Source organism: Astyanax mexicanus, chromosome 4 (genome assembly GCF_023375975.1).
Source record: "Astyanax mexicanus isolate ESR-SI-001 chromosome 4, AstMex3_surface, whole genome shotgun sequence".
NCBI lineage: Eukaryota > Metazoa > Chordata > Actinopteri > Characiformes > Acestrorhamphidae > Astyanax > Astyanax mexicanus.
Genome location: NC_064411.1, coordinates 31,099,410 through 31,112,597, shown reverse-complemented (window position 1 = coordinate 31,112,597; position 13,188 = coordinate 31,099,410). Strand labels below are relative to the sequence as shown.

At 37.5% G+C, this 13,188-nt stretch overlaps 1 protein-coding gene across 3 annotated transcripts in view; it reads right to left on the bottom strand.

The window, feature by feature from the left end:
• Positions 1 to 13,188, bottom strand: part of LOC103023088 (zinc finger protein 236) — a 78,342-nt gene that overhangs the window by 44,616 nt on the left and 20,538 nt on the right. For all 3 annotated transcript variants that reach the window (XM_022673168.2, XM_022673169.2, XM_022673170.2), the window contains exons 11-16: positions 11,626 to 11,829; positions 10,582 to 10,708; positions 7,954 to 8,214; positions 6,386 to 6,711; positions 2,881 to 2,967; positions 1,169 to 1,299 (exon numbers count right to left, since the gene is read on the bottom strand). In XM_022673168.2, coding sequence (XP_022528889.2) covers positions 1,169 to 1,299; positions 2,881 to 2,967; positions 6,386 to 6,711; positions 7,954 to 8,214; positions 10,582 to 10,708; positions 11,626 to 11,829 — 1,136 coding nt within the window. The remainder of the gene's footprint in view (positions 1 to 1,168; positions 1,300 to 2,880; positions 2,968 to 6,385; positions 6,712 to 7,953; positions 8,215 to 10,581; positions 10,709 to 11,625; positions 11,830 to 13,188) is intronic.

Genomic DNA, 13,188 nt, shown 5'->3' with positions numbered 1-13,188 from the left:
AAACAGGAGAGTTGAGGTGCACATTGAACTCTGCCGTGATTTGTTCAGCCGTGGTTTTATGTTTTTTGGATACAATCTGGGTTAGCACCCGAACATCCCTTTCAGACAGCTTCCTCTTACAGCGTCCACAGTTAATCCTGTTGGATGTGGTTGGTCCTTCTTGGTGGTATGCTGACATTACCCTGGATACCGTGGCTCTTGATACATCACAAAGACTTGGTCACTGTCTTTGTCACAGATGTGCCAGCAAGACGTGCACCAACAATTTTTCCTCTTTTGAACTCTGGTATGTCACCCATAATGTTGTGTGCATTGCAATATTTTGAGCAAAACTGTGCTCTTACCCTGCTAACTGAACCTTCACACTCTGCTCTTATTGGTCCAATTTAGCCATGAAACCTTCCACACAAATGACAGGTGTTTCAGTTTCATTGTCCAACCCCTGTATATGGTAGAACTGGCTAGTGTATGTAAGTGTATGGTAGTATAGGGAGTAATAAGGTTATACAGGGGGTAATAGGAAAGTATAATGAGTAGAGTAGTATACAGAGTAATAGGGAAGTAAAGATGGTACAAAGTAGTATAGTATAAGGAGTTTAGGGTAGTATATGGCGTAGTAGTAGGGTAGGATAATGAGAAGAGTAGTACAGGGAGTAATAGTGGAGTAAAGGACATACAGATTAGTATAAGGAAAGTATAAGGTAGTACGGGATGGTTTAGGCAGTAGTGTCAGGTAGTAGAGGAAGTATTGAGCAGTATAGGAAGAACATAGAGGTATTTATAGTATAAGGAATAATAGGGAAATAAAAAACATAGAGTGTTATAAAGAGCAAAGGGTAGTTTAGGCAGTGTATGGACTATGTATGGGAAAGTATATTTAGTTTAGGGTGTACATGGTAATATTCAGGTAAACAGAGTAGTGTAGGGGAGAATAGAGGAGTATAGTTAGTGTATTGGGTTGTATAGGAAGTACAGGGTTAAATAGGGCTATTGGGTACTGGAGAGTTAAGTGAAGTAAAGGTGATAAATGGTAATAAAGGCAAGCGTTGAACACTGTTGGGCTCTAAAAGATGAGTACTTATCTTTCTTCTTCTGTGTATTATGTTTGTGTGTTGTGCTCATTGGTGTTAGTTTGGAGCCCTATCTGTGTGTGTGTGTATGTGCGTACCTCATGGGTGAGTAAGCTCTGTGTGTGGTATGTTGAGGTTAGAGCTTGTGACTCCAGTGTACTGGAATCTTGTAGCTGCTGCACAGTGGAGAGTGAGGGCTGCTGGGAAAATCCTTCAGTGATGGAGAATCCTGTACACATACCCACACATACACAGTTCATTCAAAACTCAGTTTAATCATCAACTGACAGAGATATAGAATTACCGTAATGATATTGTAACATACACTGAAGTTTATAATAAGGTCATTATAATTTACACTATACACAGTACAGAACAAAGGTTTGGACACACCTTCTCATTCAATGCATTTTCTTTATTTTCATGACTATTTACACTCTGTAGATTCTCACTGAAGGCATCAAATCTATGAATGAACACAAGTGGAGTTTTATGTACTTAACAAAAAATGAGCTGGCCTCCACAGTCACCGGACCTGAACCCAATCCAGATGGTTTGGGGTGAGCTGGAGCGCAGAGTGAAGTCAAAGGGGCAACAAGTTCTAATAAACACCTCTGGGAACTCCTTCCTTCAAGACTGTTGGAAAACCATTTCAGGTGACTCTTCACCCCTTGAAGCTCATTGAGAGAATGATGCCGAGAGTGTGCAAAGCAGTAACCAGAGCAAAGGGTGGCTATTTGAAGAAACTAGAATATAAAACATGTTTTCAGTTATTTCACCTTTTTTTGTTAAGTAGATAAAACTCCACATGAGTTCATTTATAGTTTTGATGCCTTTAGTGAGAATCTAAAATGACAATAGTCATGAAAATAAAGAAAACACATTGAAAAAGAGAAGGTGTGTCCAAACTTTTGGACTGTACTGTATGTCCAGAGATACCTCTGAGGTACCTCTTCTAATTAAGAGCTCAGCCTGCTTTAATCACAGCTATGCTGATTGGAAATTGGTTGTTTCCCAATGAGGCATAAGCTAAGAAAACTTTATATATATATATATATATATAAAAAAAGCTAAAACATTTGTACACATTTTTCACAGAACTAACAGCATTTTTATTAGCATGTGTGTATTAGTATAGTGGATATTTATAACAATCTAGCCTGGTGTGGCAAGAAAGATTCTAAACATTGTTTCAAACTTTAGCTTTCCATTCCTGTAATAATTAATAATGTTAAAGTTAAGTACTAATTATTAATAACATTATAATATAAAATTAAATGTATTTATCTGTTTTTTTTTTTTGTATATTTTTCGAGCAGATTCTGTGGAAATTATATCTTTACATCTTTATCCAGACAAAGCAAAAAGATAAATCTCAAGGACATTTTGGATTTTTCTTCTTTTTTGGCTCCAAGCTAATTTACACTCACTGGCTGATCTATTGGAAAACACTTCTTCTTGTTTTTCTTCCTCGCTCTATTTCACTCTGTAATCCCATTCTGACATTTCTATTAGTTTAAATCAACAGATTGAAGGAGGAAAAACAATACATACAAATGAAATATTAAAAATGCATCAGTTGAATTATTTTCAATTAGAACTCTGGCTTTTCAGCATCATATCTCTGCTATGCTCCTCAGTACATTTCCCAAATGAAATATGACAAAGACTGACTGAAATAAAGTAAACTGAACTGAATTCCCTTATTACCTTTAATGTCTGAGGGTGGAGTTCTTCACACTTACACTAACAGTCACTGATGTGATTGAGAGTGTAAGTGTGTGTGTGTGTTTGTGTGTGTGTGTGTTACCTTGCGTCAGTGGCTGCTGGTCGTACGTGGGCTGTGGAAGTGCTGGAGTTTCATACTGGCTAATGTGCTGTGTGCTCACAAACGTGTCTGTGGAAAGAAAAAAAAAGTTTGATTAAATACAAAAAAATATTTCTTCAAATATTTTCACAGATAAACTGCACTTCTTAAACCCTTTTGTTAAACAAGATCACTGTGTTTGTGATACATCTTGTCATTTATAGCACAATTTTATTCCACCAATATAAAAAAGAATAATAATGTATGTACATTTTTTTTTAGAATATACAGACACATTGAATTTTAATGTTAAAATAGTCTAAATAAATAAAACATAAATTAAATACAACTACTGTTCCTAAACAAAGTCTACATACCAACTTATGCTTAACAGGCTTTCCTTGCTAAGAAAAAAAATATTTTAAACCTGTTTTAAACCTGAAAAAGAGCTCCCCCTGGTGTTTAATATACCGGTACTGCTGTATCTGAAACTCCACCTTAACTGATGATAAAATACAAAGGATTTTGAGTAGCAATTAAGGGCAGTTGGCCAAATATTGACACGCCTAGTGGTCTTTATGTTGACATATACCGATTTTTTACACTGAAATCCTTTAATGTTCCCAAAATTCGTCAGCACATTATGTATGAATTCTACCAGTCAGGTTGTACGGAGCAGTAAAACCAGAAGTACAGATTTATACAGTTTCAGTTTAGTTCTCCAGCACTGAGACTGGAGCAGTATTAGCATTACCCGCTAACCACACTAGCTCTTTCGCCAATCAGAGGAGAGTATATCAGACTATAGTCTGCGCGTTTACCATGTTAAAACAAAAAGCTACGTAGGACAAACCGCTAGCTAATGTCACCCTGGCTTACTGGAACACTCAGGGTTCCTCAGTATGTTAGCTAGTGGTTAGCCGCTAATGCTAATGCTCAAGCCTTAGTGATGAAGTGAGAAATTCGAAAATCTAAGTTTACTGTAAATAAACGGAAGTGCTTTCCTCACCCAAATAAACAGTTTTCAGGAGAGAAATCTGTGTAGATTAATATTCAGCGCTCGTTTTACTTTAAAAGAAAATCTTTTTTATTGCAGTTTTGTTTACTTAGCTTAACTTTACTTAACTTTGTCAACCCACCCCACCACCACCCAGCGGTGAGACCTGCTGAATTAGAAGTTTCTTATAGTGTTTCTTAAAATACGCCTTATAATCCGGTATGAAAACAGACCAGAAAATAGACGTTTATTAATAGTGCGCCTTATAATACATATATGGTGTGAAAAATACAGTACTTATGTAAAAAGCTTGAGTTGATACTTCTACAGAAGTATTTCAAATCCTAGTATCCATATTTATACCTAAATAATGTAAATGTGAATACTTTTTACACATTTGCAAATGCATGAAACTTGCTTTGGACTCTGGTACAGACTTTCAGATGTGAAAACTACCTAAAATGACAATTTGCACAATTTGGGATTCTTGCGCTTCAAGTGCTGATAAATAGAAGTTCCAGAAAAATCATCGCCTGTGTTTCAAATCTATCTTATTTACTACATAAATGAATGTCTATATATTTATATATTTTTCTTAACTACTTTTTTAGTACCGCGTGATTTGGGACACAGCCCCTGTTTTCTGTGTGGGCGGTAACCTTGGTTGTAAGGTATTTTAATAAGCAACGACTTGGTCCAGCCCTAAGTGTGACAGCATTTAAATGGGTTAGCTCTTCATGCCTGTACTGTGATCTCAAATAAAGAAGAACTGATCGCCTGTTACACACACAGACACAGACACACACTCCTCAAACTTGAAGCACCATGTCCTTTTTTTGTGTTTCTTGTCCTTCCTCTTGAGAAAAACATCACAGACAATCTACACAGATCAACGAGGACTGTTCACACCAAACACTTTCTCTTAAAGAGTACTCTCAGGTCTCTTCAAAGCCTTTTTTTTTTTTTTAGCTCCTCAACCTTCAGAGGAAGGTGAACCGCACATAATTATGTTCAGGCTCTCCTCCACAGAGGGGTTTTATCTCTAGTGTTTTATCAAACTTGACGAGCGAAGAAAGCGCATATTTAAATTTAAATTCCAGTCCAGCGGTGACCTAAAACAGAACCCGTCGTCGTTCCCGACAGAAGTCAACAGCTTCGCTGAAGGTTTAAAAACCTGTCACACAAGGTCAAAAGGGACACATCTGCTCATCAATTCTGCTGCTCAGAGGGACACAGACTGGTCTATGTCTCGCGCCTCAAAATCTCAAATCTCTGACAAGTGGAAAAGCTTAATTTTCTAATATGTAGATACTGTAGATAAGACAGCTCACCGGGAAGAGGCAGCGAGTTATTATGCCTGAGGGATAATAGGGGAGTGAAAACACACACAGCAGCAGGAGAGCCTATTTTTAACACAATAACACTTTTTTTTTTCGAATCCAAGTGCCACTGTTATCAGTGTGTGCTGTTATTGTGTGGTTATATAGCATTCCCCCACAGAACATTTACCCTGAGAAAAACTTTTGATTCATAATCTCATATAAAAACAGGACTGGAGCAGTAGATTGTATTTTTGACTGTATTTCTGGTGTTGCAGAAGTTGAGAACATAATAAAATGTTAAAAAAAAAACACAGATAGATAGAATAGACTATGAATAAACAACCCGATTAGCGCAATGCTACTTCTTTATAATGTCACAATAAATCTCTGTGTTTTATGAATTTTGCCAAAGGTAGTGAGTAGAATGACAGAGTGAGGATGGTAGGGCTGGTTGATAATTGTATTTTTATCATATCTTGATATGACTTTAAATGACAATAAAGTTGTTCTTCATTATAGTTCTAATTCCTGGGACAATATATTGCTCATTAAAAACAATGTGACAAGCACACACAAACACACACACACACACAAACACACACACACACACACACAAACACACACACACACACACACACACACAAAATGTCCATTATAAGGTATTAAACACACTTTAACACAGTAATTTGGTACCACTTCAAAAAAAAAGGGTTTATAAATATTAATAACAAATATTATTATATTATTATTATACTATATATGTAAAAAAAAGTCATTGTCATTGTTGTTCTTTTTATGTATGTGTTTATTAAGTGCTTATTAATGTTTATAAAGTATTCACAACTTTGAACCAATTTAGAACCATTAATAAACTTCTTTATAAACTGTTTATAAACCCTTTATGAAAAGAGTCTTGTTTTAAGGTGGTATCAATAAATTTATTAAATGACTAAAATAAATAAATGTCTCTTTATAATAACTAAACTGTTAGTAAAAATAAAGAGATTTTACTTCAGCATTAATGAGCAGCACATGGTATCTAAACTGTGCAGCTGTATTATTTATACAAAACACAAAAATCAGATCTGATCAGTAGTATTCAGCATTAATAGAATTGTATAGGGGGTGAATAGGGAAGCATTTCTGTGTGTCAGAATGAATAACCGTGTGCTGTCACAGTGGATTTTACCTGCATCTTGCACCAGCGTGCTGTCCCCGAGCTGTGTCTGCAGCGCCACCTGCTGGCCTCCACCCACTACCTGCAGCATGGCCTGAGGCTCCGCCCCCATGGTAGAAGTGGACTGGTTTAGCCCCGTAGGCCCCACCTGCATTTCCACCTGAAGGTCATGTGCTACCGTACTGGCTCCTCCCATTGTGTGTTCCACTGCATTAGCCCCGCCCATCGGGTCCTCCACAGAGTTGGCTCCGTCCACTGCGCTGACCCCGCCCATGGGGTCCTCCAGAGGTGCAGCCTCTGACGAGCCCTGCTGTCGGAGCTGCTGAGCCAGTTCATACCTGCCAAGACGAATACATGTAAGTCCAGAGCCCATGTTTATAGATATTAATGTGTGAAACTGTGTCAAAAATCACAGAAGCAAAAAATAAATAAAAACGTCACCACCTGAATTCAAATAGGTTAGAGTCTACCATTGGATATTTACTGCATGAGTGATTCAATTTTAATGCAACCAAAAATAAATAAATAAATAAATGAAGGGTTTTCCTCGTTAGAAATTACGATACTCACTATAATACCATAGTTTAATATGTAGCTTCAATGTTTTATGGACATTTTCTTCATAACAAGCATCAAAAAATTGCTAGCAGTTCGTCTCAGTAGCTAACTAACTTTCCCATTCCACCTTAAATTCTGCATCCTCCAGCCCTTTGTTAAATCATTTAAGGTGAAATAGTAAAATAAAACTAATAAAAACTAATTTCAGCTCCCCATTAGAGAGAAATCAAGGAATGTACAATAATAATTAATCGCTGCAACACCTGCCCACTTTCTGAAGACATAAAATGTCCTAAAATTAACAAGTTAACCAGCAGCTAGGTTGCTGAGCTTATACATACTGAATCAGTTTGCTATTTATAGGTATATGTTTGAGTAAAATTAACATTGATGTTTTATTCTATAAACTACAGACAACATTTCTCCCAAATTCCAAATAAAAATATTGTCATTTAAAGTATTTACTTGTAGAAAATGAGAAATGGCTGAAATCACAAAAAAGATGCAGAGCTTTCAGACCTCAAATAATGCAAAGAAAACAAATTCATATTTCAGAAGTTCAGAAATCAACATTTGGTGGAATAAACCTGGGTTTTAATCACAGTTTTCATGCATCTTGGCATGTTCTCCTCCACCAGTCTTACACACTGCTTTTGGATAAATTTATGCCACTCCTGGTGCAAACATTCAAACAGTTCAGTTTGGTTTGATGGCATTCATCTTGATTATTTCAGTAAATATTTGGTAAAATTAATTTGGTAAAAATAAAGAAACTCATCATCTTTAAGTGCTCTCTTATTTTTTCCAGAGCTGTATCTGTATGGTTTGAAAAATAATGTCTCACAGTAGACAGAAAGCTGATTTTAAAGTTTTTTTTCAGGTAATTTGTCTGTAAACTTTTTTTATTTGTCTGTGTGTGTGTGTGTGAGTGTGTGTATGTGTGTGTTGTCATTAACTTCCTGCAGTTTTGTGACGTGATACTGTTTTCTGCACTGTGGGTATGTTCGGGTTTATTTCCTCACCTGTGTGTTTTCATGTGCTTCCTGCAGTTGGGTGATGATTTAAAGGTTTTCTGGCAGTAGGGACACATGTATGGTCGGATGTCGCTGTGTGTGGTCATGTGACGCCGCAGGCTGCCGTTGGTGGTGAAGGTTGTGTCACACAGCAGACACTTATATGCCTTCAGGCCGGAGTGTGTACGGATATGAGCCTTCAACACGCCGGATGATGCAAAGCCTTTACTGCACTGCACACACTTATACGGCCTCTCTCCAGTGTGAGCCCTGAGTACACACACAAACCGTAGGTAAACAGGGGAGTCTTAGTCAGTTTTAACAAATTCAAACATACAGGAGGCATAAAGCAGATAGATGTACTAATCTCTTAATCTCTTTGCTAACACTTGTGGATTGTAGTAGAACATGTTTTGGTCATCAACTTGTGCTCCCAAAGCAGCACTGTCTACTACTTTTCACATTCAGTAACATTTTACAATAAAGGTACATTAAGTAACATTAGTAAATGTTAATGCTTAAGAATGTTGTCTCTTTTTAAGTTTCACTCTGAAGTGACTTGAGCAGCACTGCTGAGGTAAAGTTACGATTAACACTGCACTGCTGAGGTAGATAAAAGCATTACTTGAGCATAAATGCTTAGGTTAATTTATGATTAGAGTAGCACTGCTGAAGATTCTAAAAAATCATTATTAGAATAGCATTGTTGAGGCAAATGTATTGTGATTTAAAAAAGGAAGTGTTTAATAAATGTTTTTTTAATAGTAGTATAGTAATTGCTTTTTCTTTGAAAAAAGAAATAAAAATAAAATGTTTCACCCATTAAATTAATTTACCAAACTCATCAAATGATTTTTTTCTATCCAAGAATAATGGTTTGATTTTAAATCATATCTAGTGTTAAGACAACACGAAAAAAAAAATACTTTGAAAAGCTATAAACACAACTGCTTTCTGTGGATAAAGAACTGATTGCCTTGTCCCTCTGTTAGGGTAGGAAATTGGCAGGAATTAAAAAAAGAAAAAGGTTTCAGAGATATAAATGCAAAGAAAACAGCAGAAGAGCTGGATTCAGCTATTTCACACATTAAATCAAACAAATCTCCTGGCACAGGTGCATTTACTAACAAGTTCCTGCCATATCTCAGCTTGCAATTCTACACTGATTAAAATAGGAAAATAACCCAACCCTGGAGGCAGGCAATTATTACTAGTATTCTATAGAAACAGAGAGATGTACCTGAATGTATATTATATTGAACAAGTTGAATGCAAGCATTACAGCTAATTTACTGTAGATTCAAAGAAGATTCATAAGATCAGAGAGGGTTTAGTCAGCACGGACAAAAAACACATAATGGCTTTATCAGAAAAACCTTGCTTATTTTACATCATATAAAACAGCCACATCTGGCAGCCCAGACTCTAAGTCTTAAGCTGAAGAAGCTCAGAAAAATAGAAGTATCTGAACAAAGTCTTAATAAATAGGTTTGGTTTTATAAAGAGTATATTCGGAAAAGGAAGCAAAATGGCTTAGTAGTTCACCTCTCATCTCAGCACAGAGTTATTGGGTTCAATGTTCTTCCTGTGTCTCTGTGGGTTTCATTTGCAGTCTCTGGTTTCCTCTCATAGTCCAAAAACATGGAAATCCGGTGAATTGGACACTCTCCAGATGGACAGTTGTTTCCAGTTGAGAGTATGCTGCACGCAATTGGCGTATATGTCTTTGCGTGTTTTGAGAGGCACTATAGAAGTGTAACTTCATTCCTTTATTCATTCATTCCAAACAGACCAATTATGCAAATATTCTTTGTCTTTGCAATGACGAGAATGTAAGTTTTAACGGAAACATATAGTCTACTTATTTATTTGACATTTGTCAAAAATGTGTGCCTATAAAGCTAGAGATATTATTGTACATGAATAAACTAGTTTCAAATACATAAAATTAAATGAGAATTTTACCTGGTCCATGTTTCTGTTTGGACTGGCTGTAGAATTTTTTAATGGGCTTCATCTTGTTTTCAATTGAGTGTCAAGTTGTCACCACTAGATGGTACAGCAGTGTCTCCATATGAGGCCAATGGGTCAACGTTAAAAATAAACTTAAAAGCAGAAATTTAAAGTCCTCATATGAGGATGCAGGGTCTTAGTGTTTAAGTTCCCCATTCACGAACTGAAGTAACCTTCTCTGTAGTCTCAAGTAAGTTTTCAGTAGCAGTGATTTAACCTCTTCTGTAATGTCGAGTAACGTTGGTGACTTCAGTTACTTCAAATTAGGCAGCCACAAAAACTGTCCAGGGTCCTAGGGAGCATTTTTATGTTTGTCTCTTGTTTCTAGCAAGTGTGTTCTAAGTGTTTTGCTGTAATTTGCAAAGTGTTATATTTTGTTCTGCTCTTTTTGAACAGTAAAACAATTATGTTTCATTTTTAGGTAATTGCCCAGCTCCCAATACTCCCATGGTGGACAACCGGATAAACCCAGTCAATACGATATGTCTAATGGAAAAATACTTTCTCTTTTAGACTAAAAATGGTCAAATCTGCACAATTATAGTAGATTATTATTAACTGGAGATACAGTGAAAGTGAAATCGGAACTTGGTTTCTCTTCTCTACTTTTTTTTCGTAACACACCTGACATGCTGTTTGAGATGGCTGGATTTCTTGTAGGATTTACTGCAGAAGTTGCACTTATACGGCCGGTCCACCATCTCCAGGTACTGTTGAAGAGCAGCCCGTGGGTTCTGGCTCTGCATCAGCCCTGCAGAGAGAGAGAGAGAGAGAGAGAGAGAGGGAGAGATTAGCATAATCATTATATTAGCATTAGCCGCTAACTGCGCTAAGCGCTAGCGCTTTTGCTGTTCAGAGGTGAGTATTATCAGCCTGTAGCCTGCTGCTAACCTTGGCTAGCACTGCTGGAGCAGCATTAGCATTAGCTCTTTCACTGTTTAGAGGCAAGTATATCCGTGTTTATTGTGTAAAAACAAGGTACTTTGGATGAACCGCTAACTAATATCGCCCTGGCTGACCGGAACACTCAGGGTTCCTCAGTGTAGCGCTGTCAGACGGCATTTACGTCCCGCTAGTGCTACGGTTAGCAGCTAATGCTAATGCTGCTGCACCCAGCCTTAGTGGAAATTTAAGCTTTATGGAAGCGCTTTACTCACAAATAAACAGAGAGAAATCTGTGTAGATTACTATCCAGCGCTTGTTTGACTTTAAAAGAAAAGTATTTTGTTTTTAAAAATTTAAAAACAGGTCTCGCCACACAACTGAATTAGAAGGAAAACGTGGTGACACCCGTGTTCCTTACTAGTGTCGCATAATAATCCAGTGCGCCTTATGTATGAAAATAGACCAGAAAAAAGACGTTTATTGATGGTTTACCTTATAATTCGGTACGTCTTACAGTGCGAAAAATACGGTACAGTGTTTCATGTTTGTTTTCATGTTGTTACTTAGTACTTAGTAGAGATCTCATTTCATGTTTTATTTTTTTATAAATTTTGTGGTGGTCTCTAGAATGCTGGGGATGAATGGAGGTGGGCTATTCGACAAAAAAATTTTCATTATTATGTTTCACTACACCACAAGTCAATTTCACACCGGATTTCTCCTTTAAGTGGATGTGTGTGTGTGTGTGTGTGTGAGAGTGTGTGTGTGTGTGTGTGTATTTACCCAGGTCTGTGATGAGTATTGGCTCCTGCAGTGGTATATCGGGCACTGGAAGGCTGCTTTTGGCTGCTCTGTTTCGGTGAGGTTTTCTAGGGAATTTGTGTTTTTTCTGTTGGATGTTTTTGAAGTGTGAAGCGACGTGCGTTTTCCTGTGACCCGACGTCCGAAAGATTTTGTCACAGTGAGGACAGGGGAACGGCCGCACACCTGCAGGAACACACACAGAAAACAATCCTGCCTTCAGCTGTGGTCAACAATATCACATCCAATTATTTCTTACTTATGGAATTACTTGATGATGGGCATTGTGGAAAAATACAATTCCATGTTCTGTGTATTAAATGTAATTCAGTTTCATTGTTTGAACACCAGGGGTAACAGTCCCACTAGTGCAGGCCAAAGAGCCAGTGGATAAGCAAAGGGCAGAGGATGTGTCAGGCATTTTTGACTGAGGCCGATCACACAAGCACTTTGACACTTTTTTGGTTGGGTGGGTGGGGGGCTCACTGTGGTCGCTGCACAAGTTTTGGCTTCTCCAGCCAGCTCTCACAATCCAAAAGAAACAAAAGATTTTTGTTAATTATTGGAGTGGACAGTAAAATGTTTCCATTTTAAACACAGCCAACTTCAGGTAAGAGTTTAGTGAAGTTACACAAAAAACTATTTTTGTTTTTTATTTTTTCTCTTACTTTTTTGCCTTTTTTTCTGTTGCTATTATTCACTCGGATGTTACTGATCTGCAGTGTGGGCTGCCCGATTGGGACCAAAGTGGTGAGAGAGAGCACTTGGGCTTCGGGACGCGTGACCACTCCGACCCATTTTTCTGGACTTCCAACCTTGTTTTTGTTTGTTTTGTTGGTTAAAGGAGAACTCTGGAGTAAAATGGACTTTTGATGTAATAAAACATGATAAAAAGTGCTTACTTTTGATGAACAGCACAACTCCATTCTCCTACAGCGTTCCAAGATCCAGAAATTTTAACAGTTTGTCCAAACACCCTTCAGACTGGGTGATACCGGGCATATTTTTCCCCGATCGTTTTTTACACCGTTATCCAGACTCAGAGTAGCTCCACACATCATTGCTAGAAGCCGGAGAGCCCTGACATTTAAAACGTGGCATTAATAACTTAAAAAGTGTAGAAGAAGCTTATTAAAAAACACTGTTTACAGCCCAGATTAAGCTAATCGCCGGATGCCGCCCTCTTAAGGTAAAGTCATGACGATGCTGTACACATGAAGGAGGTGTAACTGGAAAAATGGTGGAAAAAGCGATTTATCGGGGCAAAATATGCCCCGTATCACCCAGTTTGAAGAGTTTTGGACAAACTGTTAAAATTTCGGGATCTCGGAACACGGTGGGGTGTGCTATTCATCAAAGATAAGTGCTTTTTAACATGTTTTACTACAACAAAAGTCCATTTTACACCAGAGTTCTCTTTAACAGACATTAAAGACCCCTTTGGGGAAGTTTTTGTTCACATTCAGTCTCTTGTTCTGGTCCTTTTCGGCCCGTGTGGCCCATAATATTTTCACTCTAGATTGCCAAAATAGACAAGAGATTAAT